The 25,546-nt window shown below is 39.8% G+C and overlaps 1 protein-coding gene across 7 annotated transcripts in view; it reads left to right on the plus strand.

Moving 5' to 3' along the window:
• The window catches only part of ephb2b (eph receptor B2b), a 175,619-nt gene extending 150,333 nt beyond the window's left edge, over positions 1 to 25,286 (plus strand). For 4 of the 7 annotated variants that reach the window (XM_020055922.2, XM_034287449.1, XM_034287453.1 and 1 more), the window contains 11 exons: positions 223 to 347; positions 3,970 to 4,132; positions 6,180 to 6,288; positions 6,559 to 6,626; positions 10,033 to 10,155; positions 10,268 to 10,515; positions 13,802 to 14,017; positions 14,294 to 14,443; positions 16,912 to 17,105; positions 19,377 to 19,532; positions 24,663 to 25,286. In XM_020055922.2, the coding sequence (XP_019911481.1) occupies positions 223 to 347; positions 3,970 to 4,132; positions 6,180 to 6,288; positions 6,559 to 6,626; positions 10,033 to 10,155; positions 10,268 to 10,515; positions 13,802 to 14,017; positions 14,294 to 14,443; positions 16,912 to 17,105; positions 19,377 to 19,532; positions 24,663 to 24,771 (1,661 nt within the window). In that variant the 3' untranslated portion in view covers positions 24,772 to 25,286. The remainder of the gene's footprint in view (positions 1 to 222; positions 348 to 3,969; positions 4,133 to 6,179; positions 6,289 to 6,558; positions 6,627 to 10,032; positions 10,156 to 10,267; positions 10,516 to 13,801; positions 14,018 to 14,293; positions 14,444 to 16,911; positions 17,106 to 19,376; positions 19,533 to 24,662) is intronic. The other 3 variants (XM_034287451.1, XM_034287450.1, XM_034287452.1) reach the window with 3 other exon arrangements.
• Positions 25,287 to 25,546: the final 260 nt, after the last annotated feature.

Here is a 25,546-nt window from a genome sequence, read left to right on the forward strand (position 1 = left end):
CATGATGACACCAACTGTCAACATATCCCTGTCACAATTGTGGAGTTTCATTGTTCAATAGTCGGTTTGATGTGTTTTGATGAGTTTGACTTATTGTAAAGTCAATTCATGATTCCGAGCTAATCGGAATGGCTGAATGTTGTGGTGCTGAATTTAAAATTGCAATTAACTTTACTTTTCCCTCTCTGTTTCTGTACATTTCTAACCCGTCACCATCTGCAGCTCCATCAACAGTGTCCATCATGCACCAGGTTAGTCGTACCGTGGACAGTATCACTCTATCCTGGTCTCAACCGGATCAGCCTAATGGAGTCATTCTGGACTATGAACTGCAGTACTACGAGAAGGTAGGTCCTAAATGCTCACTACTCAATAACACATACTCTTTCTCACCTGTTTGTACACAGACAAACATGGAGAACGTCCTACCGTCATCTTCCTCAAAAGTTATTCATTGAGTGCAAAACAAATGTCATTTTCCATCACATTGAAATTTAGAAAGTCTCTGCTTGTTTGTGTACAGTGTTTTCACGCAGGCATGCAGACATACAGTAGCCTCAGAATCAAGCGCACAACTTCTGCTCGATCCCTTTCAATTATAACTACAGTCAGTCACTGCGAAAGGAAATCGCTCTCAGCCCTCAGTCAGGCCACTGGGGATTGATGGAGAGAGAGCTAAAAACAATGGAGCGTTGACTGCATAAAAATAGTATTCATCAGACTCCTCAGAATCAGCATATATTTTCACAAGAAAAAAAGTCCTCCTAAAAACACATACACAATGTTCACTAAGCATTCCTCTGTGACATCTCAGCACACTGCTCCACATTTTAAGTCTTATTCTTTTCTCAGACACTGCTAAGGGGAGCTGTCAAAACAATTGTCCAGATCCCAACTGCAGATAGAAACTCACAACTGGGCTCATGCAGTGATTTGTTCAAGGCAGCAGCCTGCACAGTTGTAGTGTCCTCTTCCATGCATATCTGTCATCTTTGTGGAGAGAGAGCTGTGGCATGGCAGTGAAAGGTTGTACTGATCATCACAGCTCAAACAAACTCTCTAACTGACCTGAAATTGCCATCCCTTCTGCCTCTGATTGATTGAAAATGTATTTTTATTGTTTTATATATAACTTTGTTTAATCAGACAAGTAATTAAGAATAAGTATACATTTTTTTACATTAATACATAACATATAAAATACATATTATAAAAAAATATATGGATATAGCAGCACTTATAATAAACATTTGAAGAAAAGGAAACAAAAACACTCAGAAGAAGACACAATTTCCTTTAAATCTCTTTAAAAAGTATTCCAGTGGTTCTACAAATTAAATAAAGGGCACATGGCATTCAAGGCTGAGCTCATTTGGCAGCTTAGTCTACTTCTGTCGAAACTCAACGGGTTTTCCTAGTTCAGAAGAAAATCCCTGGAGTAACAAGAACTAACCAATTCTGTGTTCTTATGCTATAATTAATTTGTTTCAGCCTTGAAAAGTGTTGTTGGAGGTTTCTGCAGTAGTGCTTTATAAATGAACAAAAGAGATTCTAACATTCAAAGAGGCCCTCTTTTGACAAAATGCAATGATGAATCCTAAATTTGTCCCCAGTTATGAATTGAAAGGCGCTGTAAAAGACAGTGTGTAATGGTTTATGTGTAGAAGCGGCTGCTTGCATATTCATGATATTCCAACAATCCAAAACATGCACACTACTGTTCAAAAGTTTGGGGTCACTTAGACATTTCTTTGTTTTTGAAAGGAAATTAGTTTTTGTCCATGTAAATAGCATAAAATCTATCAAAAATACATTGTAAACATTGTTAATTTTGAAAATTACTATTGTAGCTGGAAACGGCTGATTTACCAGGATAATACCATGATATGCCAAATACCAGGATATTTGTAAGAGGAAACTTAATTTGTGATCTATCCAGGGTGGTAATTTCAACATTATTTAAATCAGACTTGTGTAGTGCAAGTATCCATATGTATTTTTTTACACTTCGCTAATTAGCTAAATAATTTAAGATCTGCAAATACTAGTAAAGCTGTAATAAAGGCAATAGCCTGGTTCGTGGACGGTACCATATCATCAGCATTAAAATACATGTATACATAAATGTATAAATACATACAGCCGGGAATTGGGGAGTAACAGATTACAAAAAAAACAGTAACTGTAAGCCGTTGCATTACCAGCTAAAATGTTGTAATTGGATTACAGATACTTAAAAAAAAAAAAAAAAGATTACTTCTTGAATTACTTCAATTGAAAAATAATATGTGTGCAAAATAAATATGACACGTTGCAGGTTTGATTTTATTTATTTAAAAACATTGTTATTTAAACTTAAATAAAAGTTGGCGCCCAAGTTGTTGTGTGTGATCACCATGCGTGCAAACTGTAACCAGATTGGAAACCGACAAAACATAAGTAAAAATGTCTCTTGTTTTAGCCACCCTATATTAAATTTGATTTAGTAATCTACTATTGATGCATCTTTTTCAGAACATCATTGTATGTAACATATTTTTCAGAACAAAACATTGTATGGAATTTATCACAATATTTGTGGGGGAAAGATGTGTTGGGAAGTACTCTGTCAAAAGATGTTAATTTGCATTTGATTCAGCTTCCTCAACTCCATACAGGTAGGCCATGTGATTCTGTTTGCTTTGGATCTCAGAAAAGTGCGATCACTGATTATCATTGACTGCTGATGATGATAACTTTAAGCTAAGAGTGCAGGTGTAAATCACAGTTTATTTCTGTAATTTGTGTTTTGAAAATCCATTGCTGGTTTTTCTACAGCATTTTGACAATGCTGGTTGTTGTGGAGCAAAATATCTGACTATTGCAAATTTGTTGTACGCGCGAAAAGCTACGTATATCTTGATTTTTATTTACAAGAATGTCAATACCCTTTTCGAGAAATTGCCATTTCTTCTTCAACAATGTTTTGAAGCTATAAAAAAACATGAATAAAACACAAATACCAGAATAACACATCCTTAGATTTTGGGTAATGTTGAGATACGAGGTCAGATTCTAGAAGATCAAGGGTTATTGGATTAATTGGAATGTCTGAATAGCTGACAGACCTTTAGTGTGTAATGTAGAGATGTAGCCCAATCATACTGAAGGAGAAAGCAATGATTTAGTAACCCTTTCAAAAGGCACTGTGACCATAAGGTAAAATGCAACTTCGGTTTTCTGCAAGCTATGTAAACTCTGACAATGATTGATCCCGCAAAGGGTGTTCAATTGGTTATATTTCTATTTGTCTTCTGATGCCTCTTAATATGAATGTAATCTAAAAGTAATTCATAGTACTTTATTCACTTTTTGAAATGTACCCCTTTAGTTACAATAGCCTTATTTCTATCATTAATATCTTTTTAGTTCCTTTTAGTAGTGATGTGAGCTTAGCTACAGGAATCCTTGCATTTCTGAAGTAGCCAATGGGACAATGGTAACTAATATTCAGATGAGCAAATCTTTCTGGTGTATTAGTGTAAAATCAATCAAAATGATTTTAGATTAAGCTGAGTGGGCATGGTAATCAAGCGGGTCAGATTATAATCAAGTCATTGATATGGTTTATGTCCCATGTTTCCCAATCCCAATTAAAGTCTTACCTCTAATGAGAGTTCATTGACTATACCTAGATCTAACTTAAGTCCATATTTTACAGTAAGCTTTAAATATTCTGATGCGCAAACCCAAGTTCGTTACAAGTTTCAAAATGTTGCAATGTACAGTATCAATACTTACAGGCTCACTATATGCTGGGATATACATAGTAACAGGATTTAGATCAACATTTACCCTATTTGTTCCATTGAAACACATAATGCAGGAACAGTAATGTTAGCTTAGTTAAATTTTGCTACATCCAATATAGCCAAATTGTATTGTAATTCTTTTGTTGATTTTCTCCCTCTTTTTTCACTAATCTCTCAGGATCAAAGCGAGTCCAACTCCACTGTCATAAAGAGCCTGACCAACACAGCGGTCATCCGCGGTCTCAAACCAGGAGGAATCTATGTGTTCCTGGTTCGTGCTCGGACTGTGGCCGGGTTTGGACGTTACAGTGGCAAGCTGTATTTTCAGACCATGACTGAAGGTGCGGGTGAAAAGAAAATTGGCTACCTGAGATGAATGATTGGATTTCTTTGCTTTGTGTTTTTAAGTCCATATATATTTATATATTTAATGTCTTGAGCTTATCACATGCATAAAAATGTGTTTAGACATATGAGTTACAGAACCTTGAAAACTATTTTGCCCCTTGTCTCATTATATGCATTCTTGCAAATGTTTCACATTACATTTGGTCTGATCTTAGAGAAAAAGTGCAATAAAGATGTGCTTGTTTCTTTTGTTTGATATGCTAGGTAATCTACCTGGAAATCTTCAGGGGTGAAAAACCCAATGAAAATATTAAGTCAGGTGTTTGAATGCTTTGGAAAACCATCAAGGCTGATTTTGGCCAGCCCTGCTTAATAGAAATCTGATTGACTTTGGGCCCTTGCCATCAGATCTTAGGGTGTTTTTACACTACTATCATCATTTATTTTGATGAACATGAGTTGTTGCCAGATTTGTGTTGGTGCTACATTTTTGTATTTTGTAAACAGATGAAAATGTTCAACAGATACTCCCTGCAGCTATTGAGGTCTAAAGAAAAATGTCTTGCTCAATGTTGATTGGAGTGGATTGAGAGGTTACATAGCAAATCTGGGTCTGAAGTTCTTCTGGCTCCATGTATGAGCAGAAACAGAGACAAATTACTCTGTCATTAGGAAGCAACCCAAAACATCTCAGACTGGCACCTAGATCATACTATCACCAGAAACAGACGGAGAGCGCAATTTCAGTTAGAAGTGTAAACAACATTATCAGATAGTTTATATGCCTTTCTGGTCACTTGAGCGCTCTGTGCACTCCATTGTTGCTCCTTATGAGATTTTCTAGTTGCTTTTGTGAATAGACCATTGTATTTACATGTTATGTAAATGTTATTTAAATGTAAATGATAGTCGCAAAAATTGTTGTAGTCTAAATAGTCTCTAAGTGGTCAACACACAGGTTCCAAAGCCTCATAATACCAGGATGATATAAAAAGAAATATTTGTATTCATCACTTGCCCTCATCATGCTATCACTTGCCTAAAAGATTATCCCTTAGCCCAGATCAAGCATTTTGTGATGCAGAGTAATCACATCCCACTCCAGGACCGACTGCGGGATGAAACTGCTCGGTTTGTCCCCCTGTGGATCTGGGCTTGCCCCATTCTTGGCCCATAAAGACAATATTGACCATTTCAGCTCAGATGCAATAATTCAACAAATCTAAAAATGTGGATTGGGAAATGCTCTGAGACAACTAAAAACTGTGTTCAACCACTTTTTTTTTTTTACCCTAATTTTGTAACATTCTATTTTTGATGATGGCCCTGCCTTAATGTGTTATAGACCGGTTAAAGTGTGCTAATTTTATTTTTACTTTTTATGTTATCAGGGGTAACTGTTCACAATGCCTTCTTATTTACAGCGATGACCTGGGAGCAATTAGGGTTATGTATGTACTACTGCGGTATGCAGACTAGCTTCTTTCCTCGCTCCTAAACAGCTCGGCTAATGTTAGCACGGTGACCTGGGTTTTCAGTAAACATCTCATTACCTGCATTGCCCGGGGCCATCGTTAGCCTTATCGTCCCTTTGCTTTGTTCTCCTTTCCTCCACGGCAAGCAGCCAACACACTCCCAGACAAAGGAGAACCCAGCATCATAATAGGTTGCATACAGTACAGTAGTACTGGCCTGGGACACAACCCATAGCGCAGCCCTCTCCAGCCTCAGCCCAGACATTACATTTAGGACCTGAGTATGTGCCTACTAACAGGCTGAATTCCTTGTGTTTGGCAGGAATCTGGAGGGAAGAGTGGTTGGTCTCTCCCAAACATGCTCTCTCAGTTCTTGACGTGCAAGCGGCCATAACGCTGGCATCCAAGTCTGCTCAGTGGGCTTTGGAGAGAGTTTGTGTGCTGCCAGCCAATGCCCATTGCTCCCCCAACTGTCTGTCTGTCACCCACCCACTCATTTGCTCAGATGCCGTCCCATATGTTTCAGTTTGTGATGGTGTGTTTGTGTGTGTTTGTCTAATCACAGAGGAGTACAACACCAGCATCCAGGAAAAGCTGCCCCTCATTATTGGTTCCACGGCAGCAGGCCTGGTCTTCCTCATTGCAGTGGTTGTCATCATCATTGTCTGCAACCGGTGAGTCATTCCTGCTTCAGTCCAGTCAACCAATACTGCTGGTGACCCACCATGAGGCATTCTAACAAGCCAACCAGATTAGACACATTTACAATAACGGTTGTTTTCCCCCATATTTTGTTTATTTTATTGAATGGGTGCTGTGGGGTTTATAATTTATATGCTGGTTGTGTTTAGTGGTCATTAGGTAGCTGTAGACTGGGTAGGCTTGATACACTTGATACCCCCCCCTCTCTGGACCAGCTCTATAGCTCTTTGTCTTTCTCCCAGGAGGCGTGGCTTTGAGAGGGCGGACTCTGAGTATACTGACAAGCTGCAGCATTACACCAGTGGCCACAGTGAGTTACCCAGCCTTCGATCTCACTCTGTTTGCGCCTCCCCCATCATACACACTCTCTCACTAACACATGCAAATACTCTCTCACACACACACACACACGCATACTCACACCTGTCTCCATGACTACTGATTCACACAGCCATCTGATGCATCACACACGTCTTTTTGGCTACCACCTGACACACTAGCGTCCTTGGCTACCTCCCGACCTTGTGCTTTTCACCTCTCCATTGGTAACCTGTTTTTTGCATGTGTGGTCTCATTTGATATTCAAATGATGGCGCCAGTGGAAATTACAATTAGCCTTCTGTTAGATCAGGAGTTTTTCATGTGTAATAAGCAGGCGTCCAAGGATCCTTAATGTTTTTTATCTATCAGTTTCACCTTCTATATGTACAGGTCTAGGCCTAGTACATTTTGGTTCATACAGACAGTAGCAAAAAAGTATATAGTACCACTTACATAGTAATGCATTTTTTAAAGGAATTACCAAAGGCATTATATGAAATTGAATATTTCAAAGTTCAATGTGTTTTTTTGCAGTTGTAGTGAAACGCTTGTGTATTCCCTCCTTTTAATTTTTGAGGAATTTCCTTATATCCTTATAATTAATTTTATAATTCTGTAATATTCTATAATTATTTATATGTACCTTTCAACGATTAGATTCCATTCACTTTATGTTGGGTTCCTTGTGGATCATAGCTATTGCTGAAGTATCCAACCAAGAAAATGTCAAGGAATGATCGAATTGTCAGTTTTCATTTTGAAGAATACAATTTCTTTCAACTTGTTTTGACAACATCCCAAAACTTGGGATGCTGCATAAAATGCAAATAAAAACAGAGTGCAATGATGTGCAAATCATTTATCCTTATATTTAATTGAAAATAGTACAAAGACAACATATCAAATGTTGAAAGTGAGAAATGTTATTGTTTTTGGAAAAATACATGCCCATTTTCAATTTGATGCCAGCCACACGTGTTAAAGAATTTGGGACGGGCCTGTTAACCTCTGTGTTGCATCATCTCTTCTTTTAACAACACTCTGTAAGCGTTTGGGACCTGAGGAGAGCAATTACTGTAGTTTTGAATGTGGATTGTTGTCCCATTCTTGCTTGATATAGAATTTAAGTCTCCTTTGCTGTATTTGTCATTTCATAATGCACCAAATGTTTTCAATGGTTGACAGGTCTAGACTGCAGGCAGGCCAGTTTAGCACCCAGACTCTTTTACTACAGAGCCATGCAGTTGTGATACATGCAGAATGTGGTTTGCATTGTCCTGATGAAATAAGCAAAGCATTCTCTTAAAAGGATGGCTACATACAGCTCCAGAAAAAATTAAGAGACCACTTCACCTTTTTATTTCCTTTGAAAAGGAAGATTTTGAGTGAGGAACAGAAGGGTTAAAATTAAGAGACGACTGCAAATTGAACGCATCTGTTCCTTACTCAAAACGTTCCTTTTTAACTTAAAAGTTATAAAGGAAAGTTTTGAGTAAGGAACAGAAGCGGCTTTTGCACTGTGCAGTGATTACAAGCTGGATGGTCCTTATTCTCTTTAGCCCGGAGGACAGGGCGTCCATGATTCCCGAAAATAATCTCAAATTCTGATTCATCAGACCACAGGACAGTTTTCCATATCGTCTCATTCCATCCAGAGAAGGCACTGGTATTATTGGATGTTGTTTAGTTTCTTCTTTTCATGGTAGTGTTTTAACTTGCAGTTGTGAATACTGCAACATACTGTGTTCATAGACAAGTTTTCCTCAGTGTTCCTGAGCCCATGCAGTGATTTCCACTACAGAATCGTCTGTTTTTAATGCAGCGCCACCTGAGGACCCGAAGATCATGGCCACCTAATATTGTGTTTAGCCCTTTTCCCTTGCATACAGAGATTACTCATGATTCTATGAATCTTTTAATGATAGTATGTACCGCAGATGATGAGATCCCCAAGTTATTTGCAATTATATGTTGAGAAATGTTATTCTTAAATTGTCAAACTATTTGACAGCGCAGTCTTTCACAGAGTGGCTTATAATTCCCCATCTGTACTTGTAGATTGGGTACACATTTTATTTAAACACTGAGCTCAATTTTAGTAAATCTTTCTTGTTTTTGCTGTTTTTCAAATGGTGTAGAAATTCTATAATTTTCCTCAAACATGTTTTATGTAATCTAATATATTGGATATAGTTTAGGAAGTCCATTTTGACACCCATTTCATTAACATGTTAATAGACACACAAAATGTGTAATTGCTGAAAAAGTCTAAGGATATTGGGAAGTAATAGCCTTCATACATCATTTTCCATGTTGGCTCAGACCTCCATGATACTGGAATACATTTTCAAGATGGAGCTCAGGAGCTGTAATTTAAACTAGTTTGGCTCTTTCTGTGAGCTTATGGCTTATCATTTTCCCCTTCCTCACTCAGCTAAACAGAAATGCTCTGAAATACTTTCTGCCTGAGCTTATTTTAGCTCTTTATATATTTGTCTATTTAGCTCTTCCGCTTGCCAGGCTTATCAATGAAGACAGCTTTTCCATTTGTAATCAATAGTATCAGATTGCAGTAAATGCTGTATTTACAGAACTCATTTCTGCCAGGATGGAATTTAGTAAGGAGTATTGCCAGAGATGCTGAGGGCATTTCACAGCTATTAATACCATTCGACTCCCCTATGTGTCTTCCTCCCTACACGGTTGGTCGTAGTTATCCTGGCTATCCTCTTCTGTGTCAGGTGGTCTTAGCCGTGCCCTGGTGTGTGGTCCTTGGATTGCTCCATAGTTTGGAAAGAGAAAGGAGTGTTCCTGCCTGGGGACTCCATCTGTTCATAGAGACTTCTTCCATTTAGTCTGCTCTACAAGTTTCATGGCGTTAGTCTATGCTGGTTTCACAGCCTCTCAGACTGCCTGTGCCTGAGCACAATATCCATTTGAAAAGCCTCAAGCCAGATGTGGATGTGAGAGCCTGAATAATCGTATTTGAAACCTGGGAGACTTTGGTCACTGAACACTTGAAGGCCACCTTAAGCCAATTTACCTGGCATTAGAGCTTGAGAGTGACAATTTATTTCCTAGAGCAGAGTGTGATACTGATATACTGCCTGACTGCCTTTCCTGGGTGTTAATGGTCTGCTATGACACCCCAGAGCTGATACATACATTAACCTGTCTTATCACTTCCAACAACTCTCTGGAAACACGATGTCATTGCCCATTGATTATTATAGCCTAGAGGCCCCAAGCCAAACCTATCATTCTACCTCTCTGACTCTATCATAATAATCCACTGCATTGGCTGCTAAAACTCTGAATCTTAAATACAGACATGGTGGCTGAATTTGTGAATGTGACAGAATAAAAAATTATATCTGCATCTTTTTTTTTCCAAGTGACTCCAGGAATGAAGATATATATTGATCCATTTACATATGAGGACCCCAACGAGGCTGTAAGGGAGTTTGCTAAGGAGATTGACATCTCCTGTGTGAAGATTGAGCAAGTTATTGGCGCAGGTAAAGAAAAAGGCCAGTCATTCTTAATAACAAATTATAAATTGTTCATTATTTGAAGGCTCATAATCTTATATAAATAACTTTCTCTCTGCCTCTATGCTGTGTTCTTTAGGAGAGTTTGGGGAGGTGTGCAGTGGGAACTTGAGGCTCCCAGGGAAGAGGGAGATGTTTGTTGCGATCAAGACACTGAAATCAGGGTACACAGAGAAGCAGAGGCGTGACTTCTTGTCTGAGGCATCTATCATGGGTCAGTTTGATCACCCCAATGTGATCCACCTGGAGGGTGTGGTCACCAAGAGTGCTCCAGTTATGATCATCACTGAGTTCATGGAGAATGGATCACTGGACTCCTTCCTCAGAGTGAGTCGAATACTCTAATGACTATGGCAGGTAGACAAAGACATGGAGATAGGCAGGTAGTCGAAGACATGGAGATTGGCAGTCCTGTAGGCAGTCATGCACATACACTCATGAAATGAATAATAAATAAATGCTAACCCAGCAATATTTATGTCAACGTTAAGATACAGCACATTAGTCATGTGAAACTGCACCCCCAAGTTCTTAAAGAGATCTCCACACATTTCAGCTGCAGTAATATTTCCTTAATGTCTGTCTGTCAAATTTATTATATATGCCGGTCTGTCTTCTGTTGTCAAATCTCACTCTTTCATCAGTGTCACTAAGAAGCTTAGGCATCTCTTTACCAAGTATTTCAATAAATGGTGGAAAACGAGGATAGGCTACAATTCTACACAGAACAAAATAGTGTATTTGTGCCTTCTAAATATTAAATATCTTGTGAAATATCTTTAAAATAGAAAACAGATATTGCTGGTGGACCAAAACTGAAAGTAAAACATTTTAGTGGGATTGGCGAGCGGAGGAGAGGGAGTTTGGGTTTATATGCAAACTGTTAATGTTGTAATTCACCTAGTTTCCACATAAAGAATGCAGTCTACACATAGTGTCAGTAATAGTATGTATTCCCGTACTAACTGATGTCAGATGAGTGTGTGGTCTCATGTGTTGACCTGTGACTTTCTGGTAAGAAGAGCAGTGGGGAAATTTGCTAAAATCGAAGCTCAATGGAAATCTCTATTGAACTTTAACAGTGTCCATGTCAACCTAAATATATAGTATGTGACATAAAATGTTACACACTTTCAAAAGAAATTGTTAAATATAACTTTTGCAATACAGTATGAATGACCTATTAACTAATATTAACAAATTGTATTTAAGATTCACATTTCAAACTAAACCAAAAATAAAAGCAATAGAATAAGATCAAGGCAGAGGCTAAGAATGTTTATATAATTATAACCGTTTTAAAGTTTTGATAGCATGAAGAGACAGTAGGTTGGTGGGAACAGCATTTATCACTTGCACTATGTACTTTTGCACGATATATTTATAGCCTGTTCATGTTTAGATACTGTATGTCTGATGTGCTGGCCTATTTATGTGGATGACAATCGTCTGAACCTCCTTTGATATATCCTTATTTTCTCACTCCTCACCAGTGTTATTGTCTGCTTATGCATGGATCATACTGAGTAAGGCTTTCATTACTTAGGGCAGGAGGGCACACTTATGATTATCAGCTCTGAGCTTTGGGAGGATGTTTTAAATCTAGGACATTAAACGTTGTCTCTGAATCAAAACATACAACAAAATCCTCTTTTCAAAAACGTAGCCAGACAGCCATCTTCCCGTCTGCTGCTTCGTTGTCTGCTCAAGGCGCATGACCTTGAGTTTGAACTTAATTAGCATTCTGCTTCAAACCTCCGAAACACTGTATGCCAACTCACTCTTGAATTTGATGGGGTTGGGTGCCTCTGTGTCTCTCTGTGTGTTAAGCATATTTGACAGCGCACAATATTCCAAACAACGCAGCGCCACTTTGGTACCTCACTGTGACAGCTTATGACACTGTTTGCTGACAGCATCAGTGTTTAGAAACATGGCACTCTGTAAAGGAGGCAGAAGCGGGTTAGTGGAGACAACTACCTTAGATAAGAGCTGCCAACTGAAAGATCCCCTGCATTTCCTGGTGCAGCCCCAGCTGCTCTGATGCATCTGCGAGAGAGAGAGAAAGCGAGAAAATGACAGGAATGGTATATGCAACGGATACATAAGATGGACTGAGAAAGCAGTAGTAATTGAATATAATGGTAAACATTCATCCCCCACAAATGATACACCGCCCACCTGGGCCAATCAGTGTAATGAAAAAAGTTGCTCCGAGTAGAAACATCATTGACCCAAGTTTAGTCAATAATGTGACTGTGGGATATAAGATCTTGTTTGGGTTAGCGAGACTCGTGTCCTTGACGATGACTAACACATATATTCACTGAGTCAAGCAAATCACAAGCTCTGCACTTTCTGCATGTGTTTCATCTTGACAGTGTTTGCAACATGTGCAATAAATAAAATAAAATATATTAATAAAATATTGGTACTAATCAAAAACATATTGCATTCTGCAGCATATCAAGTGTTTTTTATTGTTTTCATTTATTAGAATCTTTCTTGATATATTTTAGACCATTTATGTGTTGTCTGTAGAGGACAGAAAGTCGGGAAATGCTGGAAAATGAGCTTATTTGTGAGAGATTTCATCCTCATGAATAATGCAAAACACTTAATTGCTGTGGTGCATGAGGAGCAAACCGAGCTGGTGGACGTGAGGAGAAGTCCCTGCTCTGCTAATGAGTAGCAAAATGGGTGGAAGACACAAGCTAGAGGAATCAGCTACCACAGCCAGGGAACATGCCTAAAGGAATCAACAGCCCTAGGCCATGATACTGGGCCTGTCTGTCCATACTCGTGTTCACATTTCTCGTCATAATCCTGATAGATTGTCCCTAGTTGATCTCTGGTCCTCATGGTGGGTGGTGAAGGGGCAGATGTGCGCGTTTGCAGCGGTGGCACAGCTGTCTGCACAGCAGATCCAGACACTAGCCATGTATGGGGAAAAACATTGTCCCGGCCAGGGAGGAGAGCAGCCGTAGCCAGTCAGACCTAGAAGCCCAGCCTATTTGCCAGACCTTTTTAACCATAGAGGGAAGTCTCAGATCTAAGGATGTATCACTTTATGAATCATATCGAATGTCTTTTTTACCAACCACCGGCACCGGATAATTACCAGGCCTGGGAGACTTTTCTACTGGGTCGGCAGGCATGGACAGAAGTGAGCCAGTAGCGCATATTTTACTCCTTAAAGCATCCTGCTGAAAGAAGTCATACCCACAGCATGCTGTTTGGAAGGACTGAGCACACGTCACGTCTCTTACATTCTAACCGCCTCCCCGGGTTATGTACACACTGTGCAGAAGTGGCTTAGAACAAGATTAACCATCTAACATGTTGTGACAGTACTAGAGGACGGCCTTAGTAGCAAACTTACATGGACATAATTTATTAAATTATTAATCATCTTAGCACATTCAAAAACAACAATTTCCACGAACAGTTTCAACCGAAGCGAGGTGAGTAAATAGCAGTATGGTAAATAAATAACTTTGCTACCAACCAGAACCCCTTGTTTCGTTTGGCCGACTTGCATCAGAAGGAAGTCGATTTTGCTTGCGAGAAGCTCTCGTCATTGCTGATCTAATATGATCCTTTTGTTCCGCAGCAAAATGACGGCCAGTTCACCGTGATCCAGCTGGTGGGCATGCTGCGCGGCATCGCCTCAGGCATGAAGTACCTGGCGGACATGAACTACGTCCACCGCGACCTGGCCGCACGCAACATCCTGGTCAACAGCAACCTGGTGTGCAAGGTGTCAGACTTTGGCCTGTCCCGTTTCTTGGAGGATGACACTTCAGACCCCACATACACCAGCGCCCTGGTGAGTGCCATGAGCTGACCGCACGCATGCACACATGAACACGGAGGCACACACCCCCTTCCTAACAGAGCCCGCTCACATGTCTTCCCCTTTCACAGGATTCCATGTCACATACATCCACTCCCAGGGGTTTAGTTCTATCCATTTCACAGTTTGGATTACAGAGTATTGTTGCTGTGAATACTTTCTCTCTGCAGAGTCAGGACACTGTGACGATTTTGTTTCCGTCTCACTTCCTTGTATGTGGTTGTTCCTGCTTTGTGTTGGGTTTCTCAGGGAGGGAAGATTCCTATCCGATGGACAGCTCCTGAAGCCATCCAGTACAGGAAGTTCACATCCGCCAGTGATGTCTGGAGCTACGGCATCGTCATGTGGGAAGTCATGTCCTATGGAGAGAGACCTTACTGGGACATGACCAATCAAGATGTATGTATTCATATACTTGCATATTTGTATCATTGGTCAGGTTAAACCACCCTTGAAAGCCTGTCATCAAATGTTTAAATTATATTCTAAAATATATATTTTGAAGTATTTTACAAGGTGAATATGACTAATAAAATTTTTCAGCAACAACCTGGGAGCAATTTTGGTTAAAGATGCATTCCAAGATTTTTTGCCACTGGTTGTAAATGTGGTGCTATTGAGCCAAAATGGGTTATGTACAGTATGTGTCGATACATGCCCCATGTGATAGAAAACACTTACTTTCAATTTGAAATGCCATGGCTGTGTTATTATAGTGATTCTATACATCCAGACAAAAATGGGAGATTTAAAAAATGGGAGATAAAACTAAAAACGATCTAAAAATCTTTGCATTCTTAAGTTTCTTGCTCAGGGACAGAATGCAGATTTTCACCACGGCAGCTCAGGATTAGAACCATCATCCATTTACTTTACTACTAGCCCTCTTGACCACCCTGCTACCTAAAGCTTCAGTTGTTCATGAATGAACCTATTGATGACCCTCCTTAGAGATCCATTTTGACATAGTGGTTCTCTTCCCCTGGCTAAACAGAAGCTTTCAAACATGGATTTAATGTGAAAGCCCCAAGTTACCACTGAGAGATTGTAAGATGATTTGGGATGCAAAGCAACGCTCTGCAGACTATTCCTGCTCTTGACTGGAGCCTCTTTCCTGGATCCCTCTGGGTGGTGGAGAATTGAGCAAATTATGGAAGAGAGATAATGAAAATAGCTTCAAATTGAAAGTGTGAACGCTAATGTGCTAAGAGGGACTGAGGAGCTCAACAGTTATCTTATTAGCGGCTTCAGATAGTTTTTTGAATCCACCACGGTCTTGGTTGGGAAGGAGGCGTGTGAATGAGATTAATCTGGCCCTGAATAAAGCTGTATGATGGTGGTGATAATGAGCCAAAGGATCCTCTGGGCTAGTTGTTCCCTACTGGTAGCCTGGTCCTTCCCTCACCACCAGCATTACCACTGACCACTGGCTGCACTCAGTCTACGACTAGACATGGACCATTTTAGCATGATAATGACCATAAAATAGGCAAAACCAAACAATTAGATCTGGACCAGACACTCACTTAGATATTTGTAACCAACGCAAAACTGTTTCAAAAAACTATGTTTTGTCCTTATTGTTTGCTGGATTATGTACTGTATGTTTGTGGACATGAGGGTTTCAGTTTTCACTGTATAACACTGCCATGATTTATCTCCTAGCATTTAGTAAATTGTGAAGTTAAATTATATAATGACTGTGGGCTTAAAGTGCAGACATATCAGATTAACCATTTAGAAATAGCATCATGTTTTGTACATATTCCTTCAGTTTAGGGTGGCAAGGGCTTTTTTACATTCCAATACATTTTCAGATACAAGATATCAAAGATAGACTCAAAACATTACAACATTTTTTTGTTCAAACTTGCAGATATAGATAGCTGGAGACCACCTTCCAAGGTAGAGTGGGACACATTTTCGGACAAGCTGGAGAGTGTGAAAACAGTTACCTGAATTGTATCGTGTTTCTGTACAGTGGACATATTGCTCAATTGTACCTCAAATTGATGACCGCAAACATGCATGGTACATCTGAAACATGCCAGTGTAAATTCAAAAGCTATGGAAATGACCAGAAGACATCTCTTGAGGCTGGACAGCAAGGTGCCAACACTAGGATGCCTTAAGAGCAAAATGCCTTAAAAAGTATCTAAAAGAGCCAGCCGAGTTTGGGAAGAAATATTGTGCACAGATGAGACAAGGAATAATATACAGGTTAACAAGAGTTAAGTTTGGAGACAAAATGGAATCTGTAGTGTACAGATGCGGTTTGTCTGCTCAGATGCAACCAAATGAGTCTGGTTCATCATGTAGCAGAACAATGACTCCAAATATACTGCAACAGCTACCACGGAGTGTTTTGGGGCCCTAGAGTTCTTCATTGGTCAATCAGCCAGTCTGAATACATTTGAGCGTGCCTTTTACATGTTGAAGACAGGTCTAAAGTCAAAAGCCCCTGAAAATAGTAGGATCTGAAGGTGGCTGCCGCACAAGCCTGGTAGAGCCAAGATACCCAGCGTCTGGCAATGTCTTGCAGACTTCAGGCAATCATTGTATGCTAAGGATGAAAATACTTTCAGCACCTTACAATAGGGGGACTATGTACAAAATGTGTTGGAATTGTTAAATGTTTTGTCTGATGAAAAAAACACAATTTGAATGGGATATTTGGCACTTCAATGTTCAAAATTTCACCACAAATATATGTCACTGTCCCAAAACGTTTTTATTTGAACGTGCGCCCTATCATGTGCCTTCAAATCACCTTCTTCTAAAACTTAGACACAAAACACTCTGATCATACAAGAAGCAACTTCTGATAGAAAGTACAGCCTCATAGAGATCTCTGCCTCCCCCTGCAGGTAATCAATGCCATAGAGCAGGACTACAGGCTGCCCCCTCCCATGGACTGCCCCTCGGCCCTGCACCAGCTCATGCTGGACTGCTGGCAGAAGGACCGGAACAATCGTCCCAAGTTCAGCCAGATCGTCAACAATCTGGACAAGATGATCCGCAACCCCAACAGTCTGAAGGCCATGACTCCTCTATCATCTGGGTGAGTGCAACAGTTACCATCCCGTCCTTAGCTTCATTATATCCGTATATCCAAATCCATTATATCAATGTATTTGTATTTCAGTTAGTCTAACATTATATGTTCTTCCATCTGTCTGTTTCTGTACTGTATCTGTATATTCGTCTGTGTTTTGAGAGTTTAAATCCAAGTGTCCCGATGACTGTCCTGGACTCTCACCACAATTTCCAGTGTAGCGCTTCAATATAACCTTTGTATACAATGTCTAAACTCAAAGATGGTAAAACATTTTTATGTTGCAAAGGACATGATTTGATCAATGCTTTCAATTAGATATTCATGGTAAGATTTATTTATACCAAACATTTTGTATCCTTTTTCTTTTGATGTTGAATTGTTGTCAAAAAAAAAATATGTATTTGGAAGATCAAGTAAATATTTATTTTTTCATGGAAATCACTTGATCTTTCAAATGCAATAGTTCTTTTTAGACAATATATATACAATTAATTATTTATTTCTTGAGAAAATGTCTGTCTTAGTCCTATGTTCCCCGGCCCTATGTTCCCTGAGCTCTATGTTCCATTGACTCTATGTTCCCTGGGCCATATGTTCCCTTAGCCTTATGTTGCCTGGGCTCTAGTGTTTTTTTTTCTTAGTTCTATCTTTTTAAAAAAGCCACAGTAAACATTAAAGACAAAAAAACATTGAGAACAAACATTTTCATGTGCGTCAACAACATAAATACAAGGATGGCACAACATTTCTAAGATTAGATTATATTAGATTTAACTGTATTATCATTGTACAGAGTACAAGCACTAGGACAACGAAATGTAGTTTATCCTCTAACCCAGAAAGTGCAAATAGCAGTACAGATATTATACAGTAAATGGCCAGAATGTACAGTACCATTGGAGTACAGTAATAAACAGTACCAATAGTTGACAAAAGTGCAGATTTTTCTTTCCGTAATTATAGCTAGAGTGCAAATAAAGGTTTACGGTGCATATATGATCAGTAATAATTTAATATCTATAGACATGTACATTAGTAATGTGCTTAAGAAGGTTCGTATGTATATGCATGCAGCGCAGTATGAGTCTGAGAGTGTATACATATTTCAGGGGTATAGAAGTCCCAAGAGGCTAGTAGCGGGTGACGGGTGTGTGTGCTGGTAATGAAGATGGGGGTTAGTAGGGTGGATCTACCGCTAGGACTCGTTGTTCAGCAGTGTAACAGCTGCAGGGAAGAAACGGTTCTTTAGCCTGCTGGTGCGGGAACAGAGGCTTCTGTACCGCCTCCCTGATGGGAGGAGGACAAACAGTCCATGGTTGGGGTGGGAGGGCTCCCTGCTGCTTCTACAGGCCCTTGGAGGTCTACGATGGCAGGAAACTGGACACTGGTGATGTTCTGGGGCGTTTTTCACCACGCGTTGCAGAGAGGTTTGGGTTACTGGCGACATTGCCCAAAGAGAGAAACTTATTGCACATTTGCATTTTCTACATTTGGATTCCATCAGTTTTATGAAAACAAAAAATATGATGTATTTTTTTAAAGGATAAGTTCGCTATTTTTTAAGCTGGGACCAATTTACTGAGTATCTAGTTTTACCCTAGGATGTAGTGACATTTCTTTCGTAAATTATTTTACTTTTGAGTTTTATATTTTTCTTACTGTCCCTCTCTGGGATAAAATCGAAGTGAATGGAGCAACCAATATATCGTTCAGATTTCCAAAACAGGAAGGCCACTGTGTATGTTCTCCTGAAAAAATGGTGCCAAAACAAACAGGCAGTGGGAACAGGGTTCGAATCCCCCTCAAGGATTAGCCCAGGGGTCGCATGGAGTGTAATGCAATTGGCTAACATGTTGGAGTTTGGAGGATTAGTAATTTAATATGTTTGCCTTTCCTCATCTTGCTCTAGTAACGCCTTTTGGGAGTATGGGTGTCTGTGAGGTCAATAAAGGTAGAAGTTTTGAGATTTAATTATCTCCAGCCAGTGAAGATCTAGATTTTCTTGTTGAGCAAGCACTGTAAAAGGAACTACAATGGCATCGGATGTCCTTTGAAAGACACATGCTTCTCAACATCGACTGTCCCGTGACGTCTCTTCTGAAATATTTTGCAAATGACTTCCAGTACATCAAGCCCAAACAGTGTTGATACAAGCAATTAAGACCATCCAGATCCAGTACAGGCTCTTTGTTCCAATCATACCAATTGCCATGATAGAGGTAAGTTATGACACTGTCTTTAGAGCTATGTTTGACTTTTTGTGTATCTTCTTAGTGTCCATCTTCCTCTCCTGGACCGCAGTGTGCCAGACTTCTCCAGCTTCAGTACGGTGGATGAGTGGCTGGACGCCATCAAGATGGGCCAGTACAAAGACAACTTTGCCAACGCTGACTTCACCAGCTTTGATGTGGTATCCCAGATGACTATGGAGTAAGTGCTGAAGTACATCATAAACCACTCACACTGTTTGTCAGTAGTGAATAATAGGACAGAGCTTACTAACTGGTCAAAAAAAAGGAGAAATTATTAGAAACATATTGCGGTATACAGTTGTGCTCATTAGTTTGCATACCCTGGCATTGTGAAATGTTGGCATTGATTTTGAGGATAGTGATCATATGAAGCCATTTATCATCACATAGTTGTTTGGATGTTTTTTGAATCATAATGATGACAGAAATCACCCAAATGGCCCTGATCAAAAGTTTACATACTTGAATGTTTGGCCTTGTTACAGACACACATGGTGACACACACAGGTGAAAATGGCAAATAAAGGTGAATTTCCCACACCTGTGGATTTTTTAATTCCAATTAGTGTCTGTTTATGAATAGTCAATGAGTTTGTTGGCTCTCACATGGATGCACTGAGCAGGCTAGATACTGAGCCATGGGGAGCAGAAAAGAACTGTCAAAAGACCTTCATTCCAAGTCAATGGAACATTATAAAGATGGAAAATGATATAAAGATATCCAAAGCCTTGCAAATGTCAGTCAGTTCTGTCCAATCACTTATTAAGAAGTTGAAAATTCAGGAATCTCTTGATACCAAGACATGGTCAAGTAGACCAAGAAAGATTTCAGCCAAAACCTCCAGAAGAATTGTTGGGGATACAAAGAAAAACCCACAGGTTACCTCAGGAGAAATACAGGCTGCTCTGGAAAAAAACTTGTTTCAAGGAGCACAATACGACGATACTTGAACACCTTGACACGCCTCACAGCTTCTGGCACACTGTAATTTGGAGTGACGAGACCAAAATAGAGCTTTATGGTCACAACCATAAGCGCTATGTTTGTAAAGGGGTTGACAAGGCCTATAGTGAACAGAATACCATCCCCTCTGTGAAGCATGGGAGGGTGTGAGCTCTAAAGGCACGGGAATCTTGTGAAAATTGATGGCAAGATGAACGCAGCATGTTATCAGATCATACTGGCAGACAATTTGCATTCTTCTGCACAAAAGCTGCGCATGGGACGCTCTTAGACTTTCCAGTACGACAGTGACCCTAAGCACAACGCCAAGTTGACACTCCAGTGGTTACAGCAGAAAAAGGTGAAGGTTCTGGAGTGGCCATCACAGTCTCCTGACCTTAATGTCATCGAGCCACTCTGGGGAGATCTCAAACTTGCGGTTCATGCAAGACGAGCAAAGACTTTGCATGACCTGGAGGCATTTTGCCAAGACGAATGGGCAGCTATACCACCTGCAAGAATTTGGGGCCTCATAGACAACTATTACAAAAGACTGCACGCTGTCATTGATTCTAAAGGGGGCAATACACATTATTAAGAACTAAGGGTATGCAGACTTTTGAACAGGGGTAAGTTCATTTTTTTCTTTGTTGCCATGTTTTGTTTTATGATTGTACCATTCTGTTATGACCTACAGTTGAATATGAATCCCATAAGAAATAAAATACATGTGTTTTGTCTGCTCACTCATGTTTTCTTTACAAATGGTCCATATATTACCAATTTTCTAAGGGTGTGCAAACTTTTGAGTACAACTGTATAGTAAACTCAAAGAGGCATTATGTTGATTTATTTGCATTGTAATGTCGGAAAATGTCCATAACATAGGTATCTCAAGTCAACTTGTAATGTTACTGTTTCACAACATTTATTTACAAGACATTATTTTGGGGACAGACAAAATGTATCCTAAAATGCATCTGTAGGTCAACATGTGGTCAAATGGATAAGCTGCACTCTCCCTCCCTCGGGCACCTTCCCTCACTAAAGACTAATCCCTGTAATTTTCTGGTTACTACAATTCTCCACAGTTCATTCACTTACTGTTCAAAGAGGACCAAACCATAGAACGTTTATTGTCCAATCACAAAACCTGCCCTTTCACTTAATTTACATATGCTTGTGACGCACGTCGTTACCAACCTCTTCTGTCTGTTTTGGTCTTTTCACTCTGCAAACTTTTGTTGTTTCATTATACCTGCTAAATCTTAGTAAGTAGTTATCGCAGCTTTCTTTGGACGTAAATCTAACAAATATGTCAGGGTAGGCATCTTGATCTACCGATTAAGTCGTTAATTATATCATGGTAGCATAACAATGATCATGTGTCAGTGAGGTAGGCTACTGCAACATTATTCACAAGCCGGAGAGAATGTAACATTTGTAGTTTATCATAAAATGTAAAATGGTATTGTGTCATATTTGTTTGTTAGCCCAGGGCTTAGGAATGAATTAAGTTGAATTTAGCCTAGGGTTGAATCTTAGCCCAGGGTTAACAAACACTGTGTGAACAGAGCCTCAGCAAACCTGGGGCCAGTCTAAGCCTGGGACTAAGATAGCACAGGGCTTAGAACAATGCAGTGTGAAATGGCCTATTGAAGGTTTTATCATACAAAAACAAGATTAAGAAAAGAATACAAAGAATGATTATCTCTAAGAACACAGGCAACAGTATTTTCATTCATTTATTAGGCCATACAAATGTACAAAAAGAAAATTACACAGCCAATCTATAGGTGAAATGATTGTCTATAGGTGACATGCATAAGTTACCAAATAACAAAGAGGAGTACATTTCTCCAAATGAATAGGCTATAGGAATGGCGCGTCTTTGCAGGTCTCTCCCAGGGGTTCTAGTGGGGCTATCGAGTTGATTTCAATGCCAATGCATAGTTCTAACCTCCTAGATTAATTCCTTATACATTTTGTCTATAGGTGACAGGAATAAGTTATCGAAAAAACGGAGAGGAGGTCCATTTCTCCAAATGAATAGGCCAGAAAAACAGTGCATATTTGCAGGTCTCTCTCTGGGATTCTAGTATGGCTATCGAATTGATGAATCGAATCGTCAAGTAGCCTATATCGTTTATATAATGTTTCAATATATGCCTAATTAATTTGCTGAATGGTTATGGAAATCTTGTATTTAATTTGGAAGTTCATTCAAATTCCATGGCTCTGATCATTCACCTGGGAGTATAGTGCATTCATCCATTGACGTCATGGATTCAGTGAGGGGTGATTAGCGCCTGTGTACCATTAGTGGCTGCATGGGTACCATCGCTAAGTGGCATGTGATTTTGTCGGATTAAGTCAGAAAAACGGGTAAAAAAAACGGGTAAATCTCTAATCCCGACCTCCTCCTTCTTGACCTCCTCCATCACCGTCTGGTATGCTGTAGCCAAAGACAAGGGCATGCTGCAATGCATCATCCGCTCTACAGTGAAGGTGATTGGCTGCAATCTGCCGTCTCTACACGACCTATACACCTCCAGGAGTTTTTTTTTAACAGTGAGCGACAGAATAACACCAAATAAATGCAGAAAAACGCATGTCAAAAATTGATTTGCATTTTAATTAGTAGAATAATCAGAAAGATTTCTGGCTCCCAGGTGTCTTTTGTACAGGAAACGAGCTGAGATTAGGAGCACACTCTTAAAGGGAGTGCTCTTAATCTCAGTTTGTTACATGTATATAAGACACCTGTCCACAGAAGCAATCAATCAGATTCCAAACTCTCCACCATGGCCAAGACCAAAGAGCTCTCCAAGGATGTCAGGGGCAAGATTGTAGACCTACACAAGGCTGGAATGGGCTACAAGACCATCGCCAAGCAGCTTGGTGAGAAGGTGACAACAGTTGGTGCGATTAGTCACTAAATGGAAGAAACACAAAAGAACTGTCAATCTCCCTCGGTCTGGGGCTCCATGCAAGATCTCACCTCTTGGAGTTGCAATGATCATGAGAATGGTGAGGAATCAGCCCAGAACTACATGGGAGGATATTTTCAATGACATCAAGGCATCTGGGACCATAGTCACCAAGAAAACAATTGGCAACACACTATGCCGTGAAGGACTTTATTCCTGAAGCACCCGCAAGGTGCCCCTGCTCATGAAAGCACATGTACAGGCCCGTATGAAGTTTGCCAATGAACATCTGAATGATTCAGAGAAGATCTGGGTGAAAGTGTTGTGGTCAGATGTGGGCATCAACTCAACTCGCCGTGTTTGGAGGAGCAGGATTGCTGCCTATTGACCCCAAGAACACCATCCCCACCGTCAAACATGGAAGTGGAAACATAATGCTTTGGTGGGGGGGGTTCTGCTAAGGGGACAGGACAAATTCACCGCATCAAAGGGACGATCGACGGGGCCATGTACCGTCAAAACTTGGGTGAGAACCTCCTTCTCTCAGCCAGGGCATTGAAAATGGGTAGTGAATGGGTATTCCAGCATGACAATGACCCAAAACACATGACCAAGTCAACACAGGAGTGGCTCAAGAAGAAGCACATTAATGTCCTGGAGTAGCCAAGCCAGTCCCCAATCCTTAATACCATAGAAAATCTGTGGAGGGAGCCTAAGGTTCGAGTTGCCAGACGTCACCCTCGAAACCTTAATGACTTGGAGAAGATCTGCAAAGAGGAGTGGGACAAAATCCCTCCTGAGATGTGTGCAAACCTGGTGGCCAACTACAAGAAACTGTCTGAACTCTGTGATTGCCAACAAGGGTTTTGCCACCAAGTACTAAGTCATGTTTTGCAGAGGGGTCGAATACTTATTTCACTCAAAATGCCTACCCAAAATGCAAATCAATTTATATTTATTTTTACATGCCTTTGTCTGGATGTTTTTTGTTATTCTGTCGCTCACTGTTTAAATAAACCTACCATTAAAATGATTTCTTTGCCAGTGGGCAAACGTCCAGAATCAGCAGGGGATCAAATATTTTTTCCCCTCACTGTAAACAACCCTCAACTGGAAAAATCTATTACCCTTCCCCGTATACATAAACAATCCTCAACTGGACAAAATCTTGCACCTTACATACTTTTCAGTTATTTTTAGTGATTACGACTGTACAGTCTACTATTTTTATGCTCAGTCCGCTGTTCTTATTTGTTTTTACTTCCCTTATTCTTTTGTATTAATTGAAACATTGCGCTAACCAGTCAGACCTGAGTATTAATGGTAAACTTTTTTCTCACTTGTTGTGTTCACGTTGGCTTATGCCATGTTTGTGCAATAAAACATGTTCTGTCATTGCTCTATCCTCACTCCTTGATTGTGTCTTTTGCCATAGTGATATCCTGGGTGTGGGCGTAACGTTAGCAGGCCACCAGAAGAAGATCCTGAACAGTGTGCAGATGATGCGAGCCTCTATGAACCAGATCCAGTCTGTGGAAGTTTGATTATCCAGCGTGGAGCAGAGGATGGCTGAGAATGCAGGGTTTTGGGTGCACGGATGAAGTTCATGTTTTTGCTTGACCGTGAACCTGGTCTTCCTACCAAACTACTGTCCATTTCCTTCCAATCCCTATCCTGTCCTCGTCTATCCCCTCATCCAAAGTCCCCTAAATAAGACATCAATTGACGTGGCTCATAACCGTCAATCTTGGATCCAGGATCGTGGTTACAGATCAGTGTCACATTTCTACTTCCATCTTCCACATATGTATTTTTTTATGTTGAACTTTTTTGGTTTGGTTAGATTTTGTTTTTCAGAATTTTGTAAAGAATTTTGTAAAGAAAAAAATGTTGATAACTCAAGGAGTCTATATAAATACAGTACAGGTGGTGCACAGTTAAACTATGTGTACTAACTAGAAAGGCTACCCTTTAAAAGGGCAAGAAGACAGTGTAAACTGGGAGATTAAAGACCAACACTCTCAAAAATCAATTTAAATGTTCTTTGTATGTTTTTTTTTACTTCAGAAACAGAAGAAAACCACTCTTAAAGGCGAACAGCAGACAAGACCACAGAACTTGATCTACACTTTTGTTGACTTGGAAGAGCAAAATAAATGGTAGCACCATTAAATGGCTGTTACTAGTACCATGAAGAATGTTAGGACATTCAGTTATACACCAATTTAAAGCAACACTTAAAAAGAAACAAAAAATACCCTTTGTCATAACAAATAATTACATTTTTTTGTGTGAAAACTGTGATGAAGATTTTCTCGC

Source organism: Esox lucius, chromosome 17 (assembly GCF_011004845.1).
Source record: "Esox lucius isolate fEsoLuc1 chromosome 17, fEsoLuc1.pri, whole genome shotgun sequence".
Classification (NCBI taxonomy): domain Eukaryota; kingdom Metazoa; phylum Chordata; class Actinopteri; order Esociformes; family Esocidae; genus Esox; species Esox lucius.